This window comes from Stegodyphus dumicola, chromosome 3, assembly GCF_044657685.1.
Source record: "Stegodyphus dumicola isolate Sdum_Otavi_A_Nest chromosome 3, ASM4465768v1".
In the NCBI taxonomy this organism is placed as follows: Eukaryota; Metazoa; Arthropoda; class Arachnida; order Araneae; family Eresidae; genus Stegodyphus; species Stegodyphus dumicola.
Window position 1 is genome coordinate 23,069,193 of NC_140770.1, and position 22,855 is coordinate 23,092,047.

The 22,855-nt window shown below is 31.5% G+C and overlaps 1 protein-coding gene across 5 annotated transcripts in view; it reads right to left on the reverse strand.

Moving 5' to 3' along the window:
- Positions 1 to 567: 567 nt before the first annotated feature.
- Positions 568 to 22,855, reverse strand: part of LOC118183463 (PRL-1 phosphatase-like) — a 69,080-nt gene continuing 46,792 nt past the window's right edge. For 2 of the 5 annotated variants that reach the window (XM_085812646.1, XM_085812645.1), the window contains exons 2-6: positions 9,623 to 9,977; positions 7,893 to 7,985; positions 5,450 to 5,580; positions 4,977 to 5,051; positions 568 to 1,417 (exon numbers count right to left, since the gene is read on the reverse strand). In XM_085812646.1, coding sequence (XP_085668772.1) covers positions 1,309 to 1,417; positions 4,977 to 5,051; positions 5,450 to 5,580; positions 7,893 to 7,985; positions 9,623 to 9,736 — 522 coding nt within the window. In that variant the 5' untranslated portion in view covers positions 9,737 to 9,977 and the 3' untranslated portion in view covers positions 568 to 1,308. Of the gene's footprint in view, positions 1,418 to 4,976; positions 5,052 to 5,449; positions 5,581 to 7,892; positions 7,986 to 9,622; positions 9,978 to 12,329; positions 12,458 to 13,579; positions 13,721 to 14,009; positions 14,149 to 22,855 lie in introns of those variants that run through there. The other 3 variants (XM_035353011.2, XM_035353010.2, XM_035353012.2) reach the window with 3 other exon arrangements.

A 22,855-nucleotide genomic window follows, 5' to 3' on the forward strand; every position in this document is an offset into this window, starting at 1 on the left:
CAATGAACTTTTATGCATGTTAATAAAATCAAAGAAACCACATTTGCACACACAGCCACAAAAGGCAGCTTCAAAGAAATGTTTGTTGAAATGAAAAATTTAATACCAAGCTTTTTTTGTAAATCTAAATTCCCTCAAGTTCATAAATGCTTCATTATTTTACATAAATAAATTCCTATTTTAAATTTTATAATTTCTACTTATTACCTTACCAGATATAAACTGTTGATATAAAGATTCAAAAAATTCTCAAATTCGGAATCGAAGTCCCAACAAGTTTGAATCTCCAACACTATACTGTAAAAGCTACCTGTCTTTTTCAATGAGAAGTAGTACCCAGTTTTTTAACTTATTCAATTTGTATTCAGAATCACTTTTACCAACGCATATGTTATTTGTGAAAGTCATTAATTTTGAAGAACAATAATGCCTGTAAATTTTTAAAAACAAAATAATCTAAGCTAATTTTGCATTTCATACTGATGTGCATCTTTTCTAATTTTAATAACATTTCACATGAATATTTAAATGCCCCTGGATTTAATATTTTCCACATCAAAACAAAGATTTACACATTTAATGAAACTTTATTAAAATCAATAAAAGTTCTCTGTAGGAAATTCCTTTCCTTTAATTTGTACAATATTGTTAGTCATAAAAATATGTCACATCCAATTTCTTTTACACTGAAACAGATATACATATTGTTCTATTTTTACAAAACTTATAGAAACAAAAGTCAAATAAATTGGCATGAATATGTATACAATAGTGATTTCTTAAATTAGTCTGCAACAAACTGTTTAAATTCATATAAGAATTTTAGTGAATTAAAAAATCAATAGCAGATATCAATTCAAAATTAAAACATACTCTTTCAATTTCATTAAATTAAAAATTCACATCAACAAATTCAGACAGACAGCAATACACATATCTAATCTTACCGAAGATACGATCATAAAACATTTCAGTTAAATCTAACCATCAAGCATAAACAGCTTTTTTTGTTTTAAATATTTCACAAGAACAGGAAGGGGGGACATTTTTTGTACATAAATAATAAGTCGGGCTTAAATTTATCAATAAATGAGTTAACTCTTCATAGTGCATATAAAGAAAGTTAATTAAGAATAAATAGTGCAGCTTTCAATATATACAGAAAAGAAACCTTAATGAAATCAACACCAGCACCACATTTTGAAATACTGGAGGAACCAAGACAAAGGATATGTAGCAAGTTGATCACTATTCAAATACATATTTGCATCTGAATGCTATAAAAAGGAGATCACAAAATGTGATTCTTCACTGAATACAACATTGCTTGAAACCATTATGAGCCTTCAATCGGGATTTAGGACGGTATTTTTGCAAATAAGCAAGCTGTTTAGCATTTATGGCTCCACGCCGTTTCCTAAAATCAAAGCAAATTATGAAACTAAATTTTTAAAAAGAAATTAGAATAATTTAAGTATAAATTATTTAAATTTCTACTGTAGTAAAAAAAAAAAAAAAAAAAAAATGTGTAAAGAAATATTTTGAACCGTAAAAATTCCAAAAAGTGAAATTTAAAGTACTAAAAATGTAGCTATTGTTGTTGACCACAGTTTTAATATAACTTAGATATAATGACTAAAATTTATGCCAATAATTCATTGCTTTAATTAAATTTCTCTTCCTTGGAGATGATATATGAAAAACCTTTTCTAATAATAAATTATTGATTTATTACTTGGCAGTTTTAGCACAAGTCTTTGGCTTTTTGAATTACTTATAAATAAAATTAAACTTTTAATTTAAAAGATTATGTAAATTTTGATCTTTTGAATTTTAATATTAAAAATGTATAACTTTTGTTTTTACTTTTGATTTAGAGTATATTTTTTTAAAGTAAGGATCTCATTTAGTTATGTTCCTAACAAGTAACTTATATTGAAAAAAATATACAACTTATTTTTATTTAGTTTACGACAGGTCTTTTAGCATAAATGGACTAATTTCTTTCAATTAGAATAGAAGAGAAACACGCCAGTGCAACAATCAAAATCGCAATAACAACCTTGTATTTAGCGTACATATATTAAAACACTCAATCGATTTCAAGGGCAGCTAATGGTACCTCCTCATCAGGAGAACAAAATTACTAGAAAGGGGAAAAAGAAAAAGCATTGGCAAAGGAGTCTCAGAAACACGTGGTCGTAACCGGATTTTGAATCAGAGTTACACTGGCCGCCTACTTTTACTGAGCAAGGCTATCTGATCAAACATGTAACACATAGATTAAAACAAAAACCAATAATAATAATCGTCGAAAAGGTGAAATTAACAAGTCCTTCAATAGCGTATCATAGTTGGAAATTTAATCATAATTTTGACTTTGGATCTGCAAAAATTATCCAAAAGGCTTCTTCCATTGGTGAATTGGATTTTCTTGAGGCTTTTCATATTCACAAGGATTTAACATGTTTAGTGAATGATTTTAAGTCCAATCCAGTCCTTCCTAATGCCTGTAAAATTCTATTATCATAATTCTTGGTTATTATTTTTGCCGTTACAGAGGTTACTTTCCCTTTATTCGAGGTTTAGATTTGGTGCATGAAAATGCAGTTGCCCTTTGCTCCCCATTTTTTTTTACTTCAGATCCCCCCCCTCCCCCACCGTTTTAGTCTGTTATATGTTTGATCAGATAGCCTGTCTCAGTAAAAGTAGGCAGCCAGTGTAACTCTGATTCAAAATACGGTTACGACCATGTGCAGTGCTGTTAATGACCATGTGTTTGAGACTCCTTTGGCAATGCTTTTTCTTTTTTCCCTTTCTAGTAATTTCGTTCTCCTGATGAGGTGGGACCTTTAGCTAACCTCGAAATCGATTGAGTGTTTTAATATATGTACGCCAAATACAAGGTTGTTATTACGATTTTGATTCTTTCTATTAATTTAGTATTGTTCATGACTTATGATCTAGCTCTTACAAAATAATAATTTAGTCCTTACTTGGGGGAAAAAGATGAAACACTCTCACTTAATTGTGTTATTACTGATTGATAGTAGACTGGTTTGATTTGTGTTATTACTGATTGATAGAGACTGGTTCCCCTTGACAAGACAATCTGCAATCAATGACATTAACTACTTTTTTAGTACTTCAAACCTACTTTTGAATTTGGTATTTTGGCAAGTCAATATTTTTCTTTACAGATTTTAAAAGGCTTTTACTGCAATAGTGGACTATACACTGATTATTACAACACTAATTAGAATACTGATTAAAAAATTTTTCATGGCTTTAATTGAATTTCTGTTCCTTTGAGATAATATATGAAAAACTTTTTCTAATAATAAACAATATATAAATAAAGTTTAGTTGAATAAAAATATAGGGACACTAGACAATTATCTGCCGAAAAAGCAGTCTGTATCGATGAAGAACCTTTTAAAAGAGAATGTTCTTATTTAAAAAGAAAAACTTCTTTTCCTCATTAAGTATAATATGGCTTCCCAGAGTGCTGCATACTATACACATGCTTCTCAAGTTAATATCTACACAATGAATCAGGAGGTTACAAGAGGAAGTGATCTCAGTATTTGAGCTACAAACAAAATAAATGTCTACAAACTTTGCTCAGAAATTTTCAACACACTAAGCATTAAAATGATGAAATTTTCGACACAGAATTGCACAGAATTTGAGTCTGATATTACATCTGAGAGTAATAATAATTCAGCTAGATTGTGAGTGAAGGCAAACAGTTTTTACTGAAAAGCCCAACAAAGCTAGGAGACCCCGCAAAATGTCAACACAATAAATGAGTTTTAATAATAATAATTAAAAAGCACTGAAATTTCCCAGAAGTTTCATTGATGCAAGAAATATATCTTACTGATACATTATCTCGTCCAAGAAAAAATGCTCGTAATGTTAGAGAAATGTCCGATTATTTAAGCAAAGAAAATTCAAAAATGGGAAGAGAGAGATTAAGAAAAAATGAAACAAAGCCTACTCTTATTTATTTCAATTGCAGCAGAATTTACAGTCTGATGTCTTTTACAAATGACACTTTTACCAGATCATTTTAACCTCAGCCCCAAAACACTAATTAGTACTAGAAATCATGCACTTTTTACAGATACCTCTATATATCAAATTAATCATCCATTATACTTATTCAGGGTAGGGGGGATACACTAAAATCCCCAGGGTGAATTTAAATTCAAGTAAACATCTCATACTATAAACTACACAGAACCTTACCAACTGGGTGCTTATGGAAGATTCCCCACATGGAGATCTGCAAATGGCAAGGAATAGGCTAGCATTTTAAAAATTATTTAAATAAATTATTGAATTGTAAAACTATCCCAGACAGGTTAACTGCCTGTAATTCAAACAATGTTCAAAATACAATACATATTTCACATCCCTATGCTTTCAAAGCAGACAGTAATCATGTGCTTTGCTTTAACCAACCAACAATCTCAATGACCTTCCAAATGAAGCCTAAATAAGCCAATTTGATAAGGTATATAAAGATGCTTCCGAAGTCTTAGAATTCAGGTAGATTTTTTTAAAAAATTTTATCAATATTACATTGAAGTTTTTTTATATAATCTCCAATCAATTGAATAGATTTATCCCAATAAAAACTACAAAAATGCACTTGTATCAGATAAACAATTGAATTGAACTAAAACAATATTGCACTGCCTAAGCATGCCAGAAACCTGTGTCTGGCCTTATAGCATTTGTCTATAAGTTTTAGAATTCAAGAAGAGCTAAATTCCTAGAACTCTGGACACATTTCATGTATTTAGCTCAAAATTTATTTTAAGAAGTCATATTTATCAAATATATATATTTTGAGCCATTATAAGAACTACAGTGATTAAAAACAGTAAAGTATTTGATAAATGTGAAAAAAGCCAGGAAATAAGTCTGTCATTATATCTAAGAAAGAAATGCTTGGTAAAACTTACTGCCTAATCAATTCCACTGCATCTTCATACTTCATTCCTAATTCGATCAGTGCAATTGCTACAAGAACAGGAGCCCTAAAACATGAATATATATAAATTAAAATTTATGGCTAAAAACTTCACATTTTATGCTATAAAAGCTAGACCAAAATACTCAGTTTTTCTTTTACTCCCATATAGTTATATTTTGACAACAAAATACAGTAAGAAAAGTATTAAAAATATACCTATTCTTAATATATGCAAGTCTGAACTGCGCAAATCTGATTATATTTGTATATTTTTCAATAAATAAATTACAATTTTGAATCTTTCGAAACAGAAGTGAATAATTTAAAAAGAATAATTTTAGGCATTAACTACAATGCAATTACTAAAAACATTATAAAATTTATGTATAAACTGAAATTATATAGACTTAATATATTCTTAAATATAAAACAAATATATAAAATTTATTTAAATTTTCATACCGTCCCAAGCCTGCAACACAATGCACAGCAATGTAACAGTCCGAATCCTCCTTAAATCTCCGTCGAAGAAGATCAAACCAATCATTTACAATTTTTGCTGGAGGTGGGGAACCATCATCAAACTGCCAATCCTGTAAATAAATGCAATTTAGAATTTATAAACCTTACACAAAAAATTTGATAATCATGTAGATGGGATCTATTGCTTTTAGTTAGTTATTTTTTTAGTCTGATGTCATTTTAAGGCATGTCTGAATTTTAAAACAGCATTTATATGGTGCCATCTAAGAAACAAACAATTTAACTAAAAGTGATGGATTTACACTCTACATCAATATCAAAATTTATTCATACAATTCTACTAAAAAATGCATAACATTAAAAAAATACAGATCTCATTCAAGTGCCTAATTCTTATGTCATGACCACTCGTCAAACATAATGACAGCTGTAACACTTTTGGCTTGATTACATCGACTGCGGTGGGCATTTTGTGGTGGTTAGCCCATAACGACAACTTGAAATTTTTATTATGCAATTTATATTATGTTGAAATATCTACAGAAGATGATGCGAGTTATATTGTGCTTAATGCATTTTTCGTGTGACGGTCACCGCTCTGTAGACCATTACTGCGATTTATAATTAAAATTTTTACGATTTATTATTTTTCAAACCATTATAGTAACAATGGTACTATTTTAAAATTTATCAGTATCGATATTTACTCTATGTATTTTACTATTGGTCGTGTCAGCGATGGCACCCACGGTGCTGTAACCACGTCGAGTGCCAGCCACCGGTGACCCCCCCATGGCAGTCAATGTGTTAAGAACTGGTTGAAAAAACAGCAAGATTTTATTTTATTTGTTCTAGATCACTAATTAAGCACTAATTTTAAGAAACTCCAACATTATTGAAATCATGAGACATAATTTTTCAGAAAGGCAAAGGACTATCCACAGCTGAAAACTTTATATTTACAATATAAATATATATTCACAAAATGATACACTATGTTAGATAATAAATGTACAGTAAATTACACTTCTGACCGCAAAGCTTTCCTTATACATGGATAAACTAAAAGGGGCTAATGTAGCTGTTAATTATTTAGTTTCAGTGTATAAATACCAAAAATTACTTTTAATCTAAATAAATGTATATCTGTAATAAAAATGAAAAAAGGGACGTAGTAATGTTAGCATGTAGATATCTTAAAATGTAGATCCATACTGATGAGAAAGAATTCTGATTGTGTGGTATGTTAAAATGTTGATTCCATAATGAATAGGCAACTTGGCAGCCAAGTAATATTAAATATTCATTTTTATTTCAATTAACATTTGTGGGCACAATTTACTTGCCACTCTAATCATACCTATTCAAGAGCATTTACAATTGGGGGCAGTGAGCACAGTGAAAAAATGTCATTAAAAGTAGAGAAGCAGAAGCTAAAGTGCATAATTATTCCAATCGGGAAGTCGTCAAAAGAAGGTTTTGGTTTAGGTTTGAAAGATTTCAGTTCTCGAACTTTTGAGTTTAGGTTCTGAATTAGTACATAATCAGCATTATGCAAGCCATGTGACATAGATTCACCTAGAAATGACACAATCCAGAAAAATTATTATTAGTTTTAGAATAGAGAGGAAATGCCCAAATTAAAAATGAGGAACTAAGAGGCTATTATTAAATTAAATTGTAAAGTTGATTCACACATTTTTTACCTTATATATACATATATATATATTGAGTTTGTAAAAGGAGGTATTATCTTCTAGCAGTGGTGAGAGGAGGTGCATAGAGCAATAGGGTTAGGAACCACTAAGGCAGACTAATAATTTCCAACATTGCCTGTGTGGTGTAAACAGTATAGGTTCACTTCATTTACTGTAATGTCGGCATGTTTTCCTGTTCTGCTCGACGATTTGTTAAGATATTCTATTTTTGCAATTTTTGTTACTTCCTCTGTGGTTTAGTTTATTTGAATATATCAAGGGCTATCTGAAAACATAAGAGTAACCAGTTATGCCTCTACATCAGTTGATTCAGGTTTAAACTGCATTTTGCAGTTGGGCAATAATAGGAGGGATTCCTTCATGGAGGACTTTCTTAGGGAAACTAGCTTGCACACACAATGCACATACAGAAAACCACAAAAATACCCATTCAGCCAATCAATCGGTTCTCCGCGGTTTGAACCATGGGATTCAAAGTACAGTTTACTTCACTGTAAACCGCAGATTCACGGGTATAATTGTATATCTTCCTCAAATTCAATGGCTAGAATTTGAAAGTGTCATAATTTTGTACTTGATTAGTTTTAGGAAGATATATGATTAAAAAAAATAATTTAAAAATGAAACTTTTCTGACAAGTATAAATTTCTGAAAAATTTTAAAAGGGAAATGCCATAAACTGATTAAGAAATTGGCATACTTACCAGAACTTTAATTCCATGCTTTTCCAGAGCATCTGTTTTATAAGTGGGTTCACAAACTCTTACAACTTCTTTTACATTTTTCTTTTTTAATTCCTAGGGGGGAGGAGAACATTAAAAAAAAAATTCAAGTCAAAATTTCACACCAAAAGTAATATTATACAACAAGTAATAAATTCTAAATGCAATAATCAGTTTCATACTAAAGTAATCTTAAAATTAATCTTGCCAAATACCAGAAACATTTTTGTGAAAAATAATTCCACAAGTTTAATATCAATTTCTCATATGACAAAATCACACTTAGCACACTAAGAAACCTTTAAATCTAAATTATTCTAATGAAATACTGATTTTAAAACATTTTGATATGCATTCGCTCTGATGATATCAACATGTATCCTTCAGAAAGCCAATATATTCATCATAATTTCGTTAAGATATGTGCATCTTCTCCATGTGCAATGAGAATATGAGTCAGTTTCCCTTAAAAAATTCTTCAAAGCATCTCAATCAATATGCTTTACTTAATTAATAATATAATCCAATCCTTTTCATAATCATTTATGATACAATTATGGGTACTCTTCTGTTATTGGGGAAGGATTCAGAAACGTATGCATACACACACGCATATTACCTATATTTTCTGAATCTGGTCCCGACAACAGAAGAGTACCCAGTTAATGCTTCTACACCAGCTGATTCATGTTTTATCTGCATTTTCATAAATATCCACCTATTCGTTAAATTTCTCAGGGGTCATCTTTAACGAAGATAAGAGAAAACAATAGAAATAAAAGGTGTTGATTATTATTTTCCTACTTTCCAGCAAATAGTTGGCAATTCGCTGATAAATTTGTGAATTGGTAAAAATGCTCATTTGGTTATCTTTATGGCTCATAGGTAATGATATGTTCATAAATACTAATAAAAAAGAAACATTTTATTAGAAATATAGAAATTTTGTAATGGGAGAGGGGAAATCAATTTGGTGTATAAGAAAACTAATCATCAAAATGATGGTTAAATATAAAGCCTGTAAAATTGCATTTACTTAAAATATTAGTATCTGCACGTTTACGTCAGCTATTGTCACACATACACCAAATAATATGCCAAAAATGGAGAAATTCTACTGAATGTTAAAACAGACGTGTGGGTATCAGAAAGTATCATATTTTTCTATGTTGGTAAAGACTGTACTTTTCAAGTACTTTGAAACTGGTGTTCAATTTTTTTAGAAAAAAACTTGGAAATTATTTTAGACTGCAATACTATAACAGACTGTAACTTAAATTGGGACAGCTAAAAACTTCAAGGTAAAATACAAAAAATTAAAGGTATTAAAAATATTTTATACAAGAAAATTTTTAATTTTTCACTTAGTATGATCTTAAGCCACTACTTCTTAAATACAGCTGCTGATAAGCAATTCCTTTAAGAATATATTATTAAATAAATCACAGTTTTCATAAGAAAGCTATAGAAAATACTTTAAACACATATTTTTAAATTGAATATTATTTTACTAGAAAATTTTTCATTGTAACTTTCATGTAAAAGTGTTAAGGGGGAAATCTTTATTTTTTACTGGAGAAGTAAAAATTAAATCACATCAGAGTCATTTTAAATAAAACTGCACTGGTAAAAATTTTAAAATAGCTTTCACTTATTGTCGAAAGCTGCTTCAAAGGAAGGAAGTTTTAATTTACTAAAAACATGAAAATTACCTCAATAAATGTAGCTATAGTTGCATCGGTGGGACGATCCATTATGAGAAATTTCATATTCTTGTAGACAATCTCAGACGGCCCTGGTCGCATAAGTTTTTGCTTCATTGTCATTCCGTTAATTAAAACGATAAAAAAACAAGGAATCCTCTTTCAATCTTTAACTTTGCTATTTATACTGAGAAAGCACCTTTTCTGGAATTGTCTTCAACAATGACTTGTCGAGAAGTAAAAAAATAAATGGCACAATTCCGGAAGATACCCAATTTTCAATTTATTTGTGTTGTGCTTGGCAATATTCACCTTTGTAAACTACCACGAACTCCATCAAGTGGGAAGACACAACAGAAGAGATCTGAAATATATGTATAATTTTAGAAAATCATAAATAATATAACAAATTATTTAAAGTTTTACTTATAATTAAATAATACTGCTAGATGAAGTCAAAAAGGGAGGGGGATAAAATGCAATAATTTTAAGGTTTTAAGGGGGAAATCTAAATAATAATGTAACATTGTTAGAAGAGCAGTAAGCATCAACTGTTGCTGATCAAGTGAACAGAATAAACAATATGCAAAATTTGAGTATAAATATAGAATTATATTAAAATATGAATAAGAAATTAGCTATCGTGCATTATCTCGTCAGGAGGAGGAGAGACCATCTTTCTAATATTCCTAAAGGTTTTTATTGTACATTCAGAACTATGACTGGAACATGTTGACCATACATGATGCATTCCTCCCTCCTCCCGACGAACTGCTTAATAGACAATTTGAAATTTATACATTTTCTAGAAGGACCACTAGCGGCCAAGCGGTACAGTCACTGAACACGGGTAGTTCATTCCAAGCTTCGTATCCTGCGAATGGCATGCTGCCTGCATGAGAGTTTTTGTCGTTTTCCCCCAAGTATAACAGCCAGTTCTCTTAGAAAGTCCTCCACAAAGTCATCTGTCCCCTTAGGCAGATAGCCCTAGTCTGCTTTGCCGTAATCTCAATAAACCAAACATTTTCCAGAACTATTTATTTGAATTTTACATATTTTTTGTTTACATGATCAAAATGTAATTTGCCAATGACATTGTTTCCCATCAGCACTGGATTATTGAGTTGCATACGTGTCTTTTTGATTTAAATTATAAATGCAATAGTTAAAAACTGAATGCACCAAGTTCTGAGTAATCTATATTTTATATATTCTTGTATTGCTCTACAATACTTTGCCCCAACAGTAGTCAAGTAGCTAAGACAGCTGAATACTGAAAGTTCAATCTGGGTTCATTCCCAGGCAAGCGGGCTGGCTGAACGGATGGTTTTTCTTATGTGTGACATGAGTATGAGCCAAGTTCCCTTGGAAAGTCCTCCATGAAGGCATCCCTCCCTTCAGACATGCTGTATTCAAATAGTTCAATCTAATTTTACTGCTCTTGTATTACTCTAATGCATTTTATTGCTCTACAGTATTTTAATTTGCTGTTCCAGTAAACTAGCATTTAAGACTGAATTATTGCATTGTTCTTTATATATATGAATGTGTATGTATACAGTGAATTTTAACAAACTTCAAATATATCTAGAGAGGACAAATTGGAACAATATGTGGTCATACATCTAGCAAGAGCAATATATATATAATTTAATAGCTATCAGAGAGTACAAAAAGTATTTCTAATCCACAAATACTTGATTTTCAAAATGGTAGTTAGCTATTAAGTGCTAAAAACCTTTGTTTGTACTAACCAATTGTGCAGTGTTTTTATATTTTAACAAATTCATAGCAAAAATAATACTTCCCCCCCCCATTTACATTGCAGGCTGAGGCAAAGCAAACCATTAAATCTGAATCAGACTGCAACTTGAATTCACAATTACGTACTAAGGCAATTCAACTTCAGTTTTTCTAAATGGCAACACGACTTTTGATAATAATTTTAAATGAGATGAGTAAATGCATGTAAAAAGAAATGGAGTGTCTTCTTTTCAGGGGAAAAAATATTCAACACATTCCTGTTTTCAATGAAGAAACACCATTGCTGAAAAATACTCAGTCTTAATATATATAAAATTTATGTTGTACTAAACTTTGACTTCATAAGACCACTACAATTTACTTTTAGTATTAAAGTTAAATCTTTAATAATAATAAAATGAAATAAAAATTACTATTCATGAATCAATTCACATTTGATTGAAATACAGAATAAATAAAGATATAAAATATATATTGCCATACTCATTTTATTACACCTCAATAGAACTTCTAAATTGGTAAAATGAGGTACCTTAAATAACCTCAATTTGAATCTCATAATAATTTTATTAATCTCAATTTAAATCTTGTGATTTAATCTTTAATCTATACATACTTTTCTCAAGAACGGTTACTTCAAGTCAAATTTTGAAATTTCTCTGACTTACTTTTAAATTATTCATTTTATTGAAATTAAGGGTACATAGATATAAATTTAAACAATTATTTATTTAAGGATAGCATGCATTTCTTCATATAAATGTTCTCAGCAATTTTTAATATTAAATCAGTCTTCAGTCTCATTTTACGTTTGAGAAGACGACATGTACATAAACATTTCCCATTTGAAGAACTAAGAGTTTGAAAAGTGACTCATGCATGCAGAAATCTATAATATCAAAAATACTAAATTCCAAACTTCACTGCAAAGAGAAAAGGTCGGTGTCCTTACAATTATACCGCGCGAAGGTGCTCTCGGCTCCCTTAATACAATTCTATCTTAGAAAAAGCACAGTTTTCGCTTTTTGTGATACCCATTAGAATCGGCAGCTGCAGAATTAAACGGAGGTGGGTGCACACAAACTCCGGAAAATGTTTGGCACTTCAGCTTGTGTGTACAAAATGCCAAGGCCGCTGGCGCACACAAGTTGTTTAGCCCGGAGGAAAACGGTTACACAATCTTTTTCAAGATCATCTTTACTCAAGCTATAACATGACAGCTTTATTTTTTCCTCATCCGGGCATATGACCAATTTCTCTAACCCGGCTAAATATAATTCTAGGAAAGCGCGACTTATCATTTACAAGCAATATTTATGAAATTTTTATTTATATGTCTAAACATATTTTTGAATTTTGCATGTAAAATTGTTCAACCAAGAAGAAACAAAGTTTTGAGGTCACGGTTCTCGAAGAAGGACAATTTCCGGTATGTCGCAAAAAGTTCTGAAATACTTTTTTTCTCCTCTCTTATTGTATCATCATATATACAATTACAGTTTATTTTTTAATTATCGATTGTTATTAGTTATATTATGGTCATATTATATTATTTCCAGGAATCAACCCCCCTTTTTTTAAGAATAACTTATGCATGTAGATCGCGCGACTAACTCTAACATAAGAACGCTTTTCTGGACACTGTTTAGGAAACTCAACCCTAATATATATATATATATATATACGAGAAAAGCATGAAAACGTAGTACAACTTGGCCGTACTACGCCCAGAAGTGAAATCAGGTTCAAACCACGAGTATTTCGAAGCCACCTGTAATTTTGCTTTATAATCTCAAAAAATTACAGCTTCATTTATCTAAGCTAACATTTGCTTTAAAAAACTGATCTGATAATAATTATTTATGTGAAGTTTTTTTACAAAACCGTGTGTCTTGTTACTAATATATAGAAAATTTAAAAAATAAAACTTTTTATCATCTTGTTTATAGATTAACTTATTTTTAGTAAAAATCTAACTTATTTTTTATTGCTGAAATTTAACACTTCCATGGTTATAGCTGCACTATTAATTAGATCCAAAAATGATGCTTTGCTTTTGGGTGTAAAATGTACACAAAGAAATTACTATTTTGTTTCGAAATTGGTGGCATTCTGAAAATTATGCAAGAAAAAGGCCCACCAATATATTATTCCCGCCAACGAATTCTTTAAAATATTATCTAATATGATAACAAAACTTACCCATTAACAGAATTAGAAAAATCCAACACAGATTCTTAATATTTGTAAACATGTATGCAACATATCGAACTAAACCGCAAATGCGTAACATCCTAAAAACATTCTACCCAAGTACTCCAAAAACCTTCCTAATGACGTTGTTGAGTGCCTCAAAATAGAACTGCTTAGTTGGGAATTAGATGAATGCGCCAGACATTTTATTGGATCTTCGTTAACGGAAATTAAGAAAAATGGATAGAAATACTCTGCGGTTGTTTCTTTAATATAAATTATAATTTATATAAACTAAAAGACAGATTTAAATTCGTAGACCTCTAATTATATTCTAAAGCAGTAAAACAGTTTGACATACACGAGAATTTTACGGACAGCTGATGTATAGCACAAAGCACATGAAGACGGAGACAACTCTAATATTTTGTATACTTACGGAAACTGGAGAATACAGAAAATGTGTACATAGTGATACAGATGTTAGCATTTGCCCTCAGGAAGGGCAAATACAAAATAAACAATTTTCAAACCGTCGCCAAGTTTGGCGCCAGGATGAATTTCCACCGACAATGAGAAAGAATTTTTCCTCCATCCGTTTCTTTTAAATCATGATTCACTACGTAATTTCCGACGGTTGAATGACATCTTGTTCGGGCAATTCTGATCACGAAACTCGTGTTAATTCACAGAAATAACTGAAACACTATGCTTTCGACACAAAGCAAGGATATTTTCCTCCGATGCAAAGCTTGAGAATTCTGTTAAATAAAAACATGATGTGGGCACCACATGATTTTCTTCTACGGCCTACAAAATTAAATACGTTTTTTGTTATAAACTTATTTTTTTCTTAACTTATTTGTTTTAAACTTATTTCTTCAAATAATTCTAACTTAACCAATCCCTCCAGGCAAGTAGAAAATGACAAAAAATTACACATTTTGAAATTAAATATCCAGGTCAATTTTTGCCGTACAGGAGACAAACGTTTTAAAATTTTCATTTTTCATAATGAGTGGAAAACTTTCCCAATTATAAGTAGAGGAATCGGGAGACCACATTAAAAGTTAAGATTTCTACATTCGCCCAAATTAATATTATTTTTAGTCCAAAGGGACTTTGTCCCTGAGGGACTATTGTTTTTGTTTTACGATTTTGCGTCGAATCACGCTGAATGTCCATTTCACTTTTCGAACTGTTGCCACCAAATATTATCGCCCTGTATTATATTTGAAGAAATTAAATAATAAAGAATCTGCATAAATGTATCTGTTTCTCGACTGTGATAAAACTACGGTACTAGAGCCATCCAATTTTAAATGAATCCTACTGCGAATATAGGCATCCGGAAACTCAAATTTGGAATTTGTTTTATTATCGATTTCCTATTTTGCAAAACCTTTATCGTACTTTATATTAACAAACTCAAGTATTTTAAAGCGAGCGATGACAACGTTGTACAGACAAAAACATTCCAGCGCGTGAGACTATATCGGAAATTCTAATTTAAAATTATTTTGCGATATTGCTCTTGAATTGAATTTTACGGTTTAAGAGCGAAGAACATGATATTTAATAAATAAAGGTAGCAAACAAAATGTTAGAAAAGGACCCTTGGGAAGTTATTAAAAATCTGAAACCTTTTAGATTTTATTATTACTTCATTTAAAACCCTTCTGTAACTGGAAATGGGTACTTTTTGTACAGCTGATTGAAATAAAAAAGGAATGTGCTCAACTATATGTTATAGCAGTACCATACGCAAAATTTCAACATTCTACGGCTAATCGTTTTTGAGTTTCGCGAGATGCATACGTACGTACGTATATCTCACGTCTTTTGCCCCGTCTGTCACGAAAAAAATCCGTTTTGGAAACAGAGTCCTTTATTCTGTCCGTACGTACAGACGTCTGGCAAGAAAATAGTCAAAATGGATATTTACATCGAAACAGGATGACCGAAATTTGCGAATTAGAATACTTGCTTTGCTTAGCACAAGAAAGTGAAAATATCACAACTGCATCTTAGTTTGATTTACTTTAAAAAAAAAAAAAAAAAAAAAAAAGGCATAGATAGGGCTATTAAAAGTTTTCCGAAATCATTATGCATTATTTAAGCACATTCAAACTTGTATTTATTGAAAGTTAATTTCCTTCAATACATTTTTTATTCATAGGACTCCTTACATTAACCAATGATTTCCCTGTATTTTCAACCAAATTAATCTGGAGAACTAGTGCATTAGATAAATTAAATCAGGATTCTAAATGAAGCTTACCAGCGGCTGAACGGTATTTCGGATTTTGCATTACGCCCAAAAGGACTTTTTTAACGTTTTGTGTGGTTTCTTTATTTATTAAATATCATGTTCTTTATACTTAAACTCAAAAAAAATTCAGTTCAACAGCAATATCGCAAAATAATTGCAAAATAAGCATATCTTTTGAATTTCCGATACGCAGAACCACGCACTGGAGATAATCCCCCCACCGTACAGTGTTGCCATTCCTCGCTTTGAAATCGTTGAGTTTGTTAATCAAAAAATCCTTTAATGTGTGACAAAATATGAAATAGATAATAAAACAAATTCCAAATTAGGACTTCCAGATGCCCATATTCGGTGAAGGATCACGTTATTCAAAATTGGATGGCTCTAGGAACCGTTATTTTATCACAGTGCGAGAAACGTAGATACATTTATACAGATTCTTCATTATTTAATTTCTTCAAATGGCGATTACATTTGGTGGCAACAATTTGAAAAGTGAATCGACATTTCAACGCAAAATGCCAAAACGAAATTAAAGTCCTTCTGGGCAAATTGCCCCTTTGGACTAATCTTACAACAAAGAAAATACTCTCGTACTTTGACAGGAGTTAATGTGAAACAGAAATTAACGGTCGTGCATTTATTCTTACGAGTGAGTGATTTACTTTTATCAACATTTATAGACTGACGAATTACATACCATTAAATTATGTAGTGGACAGAAATACTATGCCATCATTTGCTATCACTGTTGTTATTCCACACATCTTTCTTTTTAACGCCGATGGTTTGTTATATTTTCATCATTCGGCAGTAAACAACCTTTTTTCAAATAAATAAGCAAAGGCACGGTCCAGTTAAGCAGCAGTTAACTGTACGTGTGATAAAGCAAAGCTGTTTAGGCGTTTATTTATTTTAGCGATGAAAATTATACAATCTGCTTTTGCGAACCCGTAGATTTATAACACCATTTTATTTTTAATTAAAACAATTCAGTCACTAAATTAAGGTCAAACTCGAATAATTTCACGGAGGAAAGCAATACAACGGTTATCTTATCTCAGTCATAAGCCTCCACCGACTCGAAACAGTGGAATCGCGATAAAAAGATATACATCTTTACAAAAAAAAAAAAAAAAAAAAAAAAAAAACACGAAAACAATTACCTCACACCTGCAAGCATAGTTGAAATAAGAATGATAGATATATAGCATCCATATTTCAGAGGGCTCCTGGTAGTCGGATCTTAGATTGTTGAAATATTCAGGTTGAGCTTACATGAAAGTGCACCTTCAATTCAGAATTCCAAAGTTCCTCGTCTACAGCAGGTGAAAATTAGCAACGAAAAATGCTGTACCACTCCAAGTTAAATCTCCAGTACCTTCTTTAAATTGCGACTATGAGCAGCATTCTAAGATACTTCAATGATATTTACACAGATTGATAACTTGTGAAAGGCCGACATTAAGTGGAGCTGATATGATAACTTGTAAAATGCCGATTTTCAAGTGGATAAACTAAAATATATTATCGTCAAATCAAAATATTTACATTAAAAATAATTTTCGCAGCTTAAAAAACTGATTATAAAATACAAAGGTATGTTTTTAATTTTTCACTTCAACAATTTAAGGCATAATACGCGAATCAGATTTTTTTTTTCCTACATATGTAACGCAGGTACAGGTGGAAGCATACTAAAATCTCATCACTAGTGAAGCAGTCCCACCGCAATTTTGAACGAGAGAATCCTTCAAGGGAAGGCCGATGGTCACCCGACCACCACTCCAGAGGACTTCTGGAACGCCTAGTATTTTGAGTGCTCCTATGCTGTATAACCATTATACACTAACAAACTTCCATTCCTTCTCTGGATTCGAATCAGAGGCCATAGTTACAACAATATACAGTCTGAGTGGCGCTTTATGTAATACAGGTGAAAGTTGACGCAAGGCTGGTACCTGTGCATTTTCGGTGAGATTAAGTATCGCCAGGCATCGCTTCGACCCATATCCAAAACCAGTCGTCCCTCCATAGGGCAGCGAGTTGAAAAATCTGAACTACAGGTTTAGTGGAGCGAGTCGACCCGTGAAACCGACTCCGTTAGCTCAGATAAACTCCGGTCTCTGAATGGCCGTTTAAGTTTCGCCCTAGTTTTGATGAAGACACCCAGGCGTGGGGCATTCCGAGGATCGCCCGCCGCTTTGCGCCTACCACAAAACACTCGAGAAGTCTTTCGACTCACCATTTATTTTGCGTGCCCCTTTGACGCAGCAGAGACACTATATAACATTCATGCCATTCGAAATCGTGCCCACAGATAAGGTAGTCAGCGCCTCTAACCAATATACAAACAGTACAGGGCGAGACGTATGAATTTCACCGTAGATTGTACAGGTGTCGTTCTACTGCATTAACTATGCAGCGGGCAGGGGCGGTCAACGGATATCCTACCCCTTTTCCCTACCACCAAATTCTCGACTTGCCATGTATTTTTAGTGTCCCATGTCGAAAGAACATTGTACCGATACAAACATCCATCCCTTGTTCGGGATTCGGGCCCATTGGCAACAGTCGTGAGTGTCACTAATCACTAGACTGGCTGGGTACCGTTGAACAAAAACTGGTTGTTACATCAACCTCTAATATAACCATGATACCTCGGGATGACGGGAAAAAGTATAGCTCAGTTTTAACCAACATACTAAATACAAATTACAATGACACATTTACAAAATGCTTTCCTTCTCCATAAAAGTATAAAAAACTGTGTGTTCCCGCCATTTGCAACTAAAAACAAGGTAAAAGCTACACGAAGCAATTTTTCTTTTAATCCCACGGAGAGGGAAACGGAAGAAACAAAACTAATTACAGTATACCAATAATTATTTATTATTGGATCTAAATTTAAGCTATCCATAATACATACAAAAAATATCTATCTTTTCCTAAACATGCCTAATTATCACCTTTTATTTTTTCTTAAATAAAACCATATGCATGCTAAATTAATGACATGCCCCAAGTGTACAAAAATAAGAATCTCACGTACGAAACACAGATTACAAAATATTATACTACATTACTTATATTTCGCTCATTTCTAATTTTCAGTTCTTATTCTCCCGGAACCTCGAAACCAAAGGCAGAAACTAGTCAACTCACTCATCATTACAAAGGCATTTTAGCGACGTCAGCACGGCAAGGTTGATGTAACAGCAATTCGTTGAAACGCTCATCGAATTGTCGTTCAAAACATTCTATAGCGTGATCCGATTAAGCAATTACAAGTAAACATCCGCTTAGGAACAGATTAGAATTCCTTCATAACTTAATATATTAGTGTACAACGTTTACCTCTTCCTAAAAGGCCACTTTCAAAAGGGGAAAGCTGTTTTCCGCTGGTGCAAACTCTGTAGTTCCTAAAGCTTGGCGTCCGGTGTTTAGCTAGCTTCTAAAACTTTTGGCTGCCTCTAAATTCTGCCTCCGGTGGTGTTGCACCAGCTCTGGGACTGATTCTGCGTTCAGATAGGAACAGGGACAATAAAAAAAGAGCTTCAATTCCAAGGCTATTTGCTGAGGACATGCATCATGGTCTGAGCTCGTTTTGTTGACATGGCTTTGCCACTGTTCATTTGACCTTACAATCCCTTTATAGTAATTTCAATGCCCTTGAGCTCAGTCCAGTGTCCTAAATTAAAAGTACCCACTCCTCCTTATTTTTCCTTCCACTAGCATGAAATTGAATGATTTAATTTCAATTTTAATTAATATTTTTTCAGATTAGAGGGAAATTGAAAGAATTTCTAATTTGATGCATTTTCCTACTAAAGAAAGTGATAATTTGGTTGGTCAACTATAAATACAAAATGGCACCAGGAATGTCTTACTGATTATTTTAAACCCATATAAGTATTTATTTATTAATGAAAATACAGTTACAATTTTTAACGTGTGTTTAATGCATAATTTTTTATGTTAATAACAAAATTAGGAGAAACATTTTAATTACAGTAGATAGAAATGTTTTTGACAATCTTCAGTTTAAGAACACTAACTTTGATTTCAAAGACGTTGCAAAATGACAGATTTTGTTATATTTAAATATGGACACCCACTGCCATCATCTAAATAAAAATTGGGGGGAAAATTATAATGAAATAGCAATTTCTAAAAAAACATTTACTGATGTCAAGATTCTCTATGGGGTACATAACAATCTACCAGTTTAAATTATTTAACACAAGAAAACACATTTAAAAACCAATCCAAGTTGAAACATCAAAAATTATAGCATTACTGGTGCCAGCAGCTGTATTATCCCATCAGATCTGTAATTCAAGCACTCAAATCTGCAATATCAATCCCAAGGTGTTCTACATAATCTTCTCTTCACAAACTTCCTCATACAGAAATCTAAAGGCATGAAGTGCAGCAAGCACCACAGAAATAAATCTGCATTAAAGATTTGTGATTAAGCTGTGTTAAATAGTTTTTTTAAGTCCTAAAATAATCTCATCTATGTTTTTTTGGCACACCACTAATGGTGTGGATTTCTGGAGTTCCTACAGCTATATCAATCAACAAGCATTTTTTGTGCATTTGTAAACTTTGCACAACACATAGTATTTATCTGCTATTTTCAGATACTTTGTATTGTAGGGTGCCATTTTCATATAATTACTGAAATTCATCATTTTCTTAAAAAATAACAAGATACTTTTTTGATTTCTCAAAGTCATGAACAACTACGGGAAAAATTTGCATGAAATCACTAGTAAACATGTTTGTCACAACTCAATCAGTGAAGTACTACATGGAATGCTGGTCACAATAACAATCCCAAAAGCATTACATATATTAGTCTCATGCAAAGAAATATACACCCATAATTTCAATAAATGGCTACTACAGAATTTGGTAAGATTTCTTAGAAAGTATGACAAGAGTATAAATAGAACATAGACTGTTAAAATAGGGGGGAGAGAAATATAAGTTTAAAGTAAGATTTAAAACCTGAAAATAAACTCTGGGAAGCATTAACAACATATTTTTCCTAGGTTATTATCACTTTGACCCCACAAGCTGCAATTTCTCAGTCACTAACAGCATGCTGGCTACTATTATTTCGAGCTCTGTTTAAGGCAAATAAAATTTTCTACATTGAAGAACATACTATATGGCGTGAAATGCATCTCTTATTAATTATAATAATGGTGTACTTCCCCACAGAAATCATTACTTAGATATAAATTATATCAGTTAAATATATAATAAAAAATTTAAATTATGTATATTGTTAAAAATATTGTTATAAATTATTAAGTATGTCTATTGCTTTTAAAACCCTCAGTGTTTTAAGTGATTGTAAAAATAAATTGAAAGATTTTAATGCTTTGTGAAAAGGCAATGCTGAGATACGGTTGTCAGGCAGGCTGTACGGAAAATTAAGATCGTGAGTAATCATTTACAGAACAGTGTTTGCCAAGTCATGTCGATATAAATGTCCTCATGGATATACTCTACTGTATATGCTTCGAATCCGAAAACTGAAACTTTTTTCAACATAATTTTATTCCAAATTTGGGCATAAGGAACTTCTTGCTGCCTTTGACATTATTCAATATGTATTTGATAAATATTTCTTAAGCATAATTAAAGATTTTTTTAAACCATTTACTGGTCATTTTATTAACCTTTGAAAAGTGATCACTAAAAGACGCACAAATTATATAAAAACAAATCCGATAATAAAAATTGATATACAAACCACTCTCGATTATCTAAACCAGCGATTCTCAGTCAGTGCTATGCAAAGAAACAAAGTATTTTTAACTATTAAATTCAAAAATTAAACACTGCAACATTCTATTTAAGTTTTTTCTATAACATTCGTAAATTTATGCGATCCGATCCAAGCTTTCTTCGAGGTCAACTGCCACTTGTAGACTTTAGCAACATCATGCGTTTTTATTTTCACTGATATTCTTATAGCCACAGAAATAACAAAATTTGTCACAAATAAGGCTTTTAAAAGGATTAATAGAAATGGATGTCGTATTTAATAGGAAATAAAAATAAGTTCGTATAAAAAATAATAGTATCTCATTAATTATTTTTAAGAGTCTATCGATTTATTAGCATGCCTACACTTTATGTCGCCACCATTTCCAGTCTCATCTTGCTCTATTTTCAATCAGAATAATATTTTTGCATTGATTTGCTGTCTCTAACAGCAGGTATTTTATCTTCTTGTTGCTTTGTATTCCTTACTTTTCTAGGCGGTCATTTGTTTCTGAAAAACTCCTAATCTATTGTGCATTTAAATATTTGTGAAAAAATAATAAAACAAACCTAGATTTCTAAAACGGAAAAATAACTATGATTGTCTAACTGGAAAAGTGATGATTCACAGGTGATGGATCCAGGACAAAAAGAAAACTATGGAAAATATAATGAAAGTTTTTTATCATTTGGGTTTACTTCGAATGGACCCTTCAACCTCAATGTGTTGTTCGCAGTGAACTATTATCCAATTACAAAGTATGAAATCATTGTTTCTTAAAAGAAATCTTGAATCTAAGCATTCCAATTTAAAGGATAAATCTGAAGAATATTTTAAGAGGAAACTATCAGCATTCAAAAATAGTAAACAAATAACGAAAGGTTTTGTTACTTCAAGTAAAAAAGCTTTGGAAACTAGTTATCTAGTAAGCCTAAAAATTGTCAAGACTGGGCAGGCTCACACTATTGGAGAAAACCTTATTACTAGCAACTAAAGATAGTGTTTTAACATTATTCAACAAAATGCGGCTAATAACATTGTTCAATCAAGAGCTTAATAATATTCCGTTATCAAATGTTACATTAAGTTGTAAATGTGACAGTAATTCATGAAATGGTGAATTCCATAAAAGATCCACTTATTTAAAAAATAAACCACAGTGCATTGCAACTGGATGTAAGTACAGATTTAACGAAGGTATTCAAAAATAAAACACAGTGAATATTTC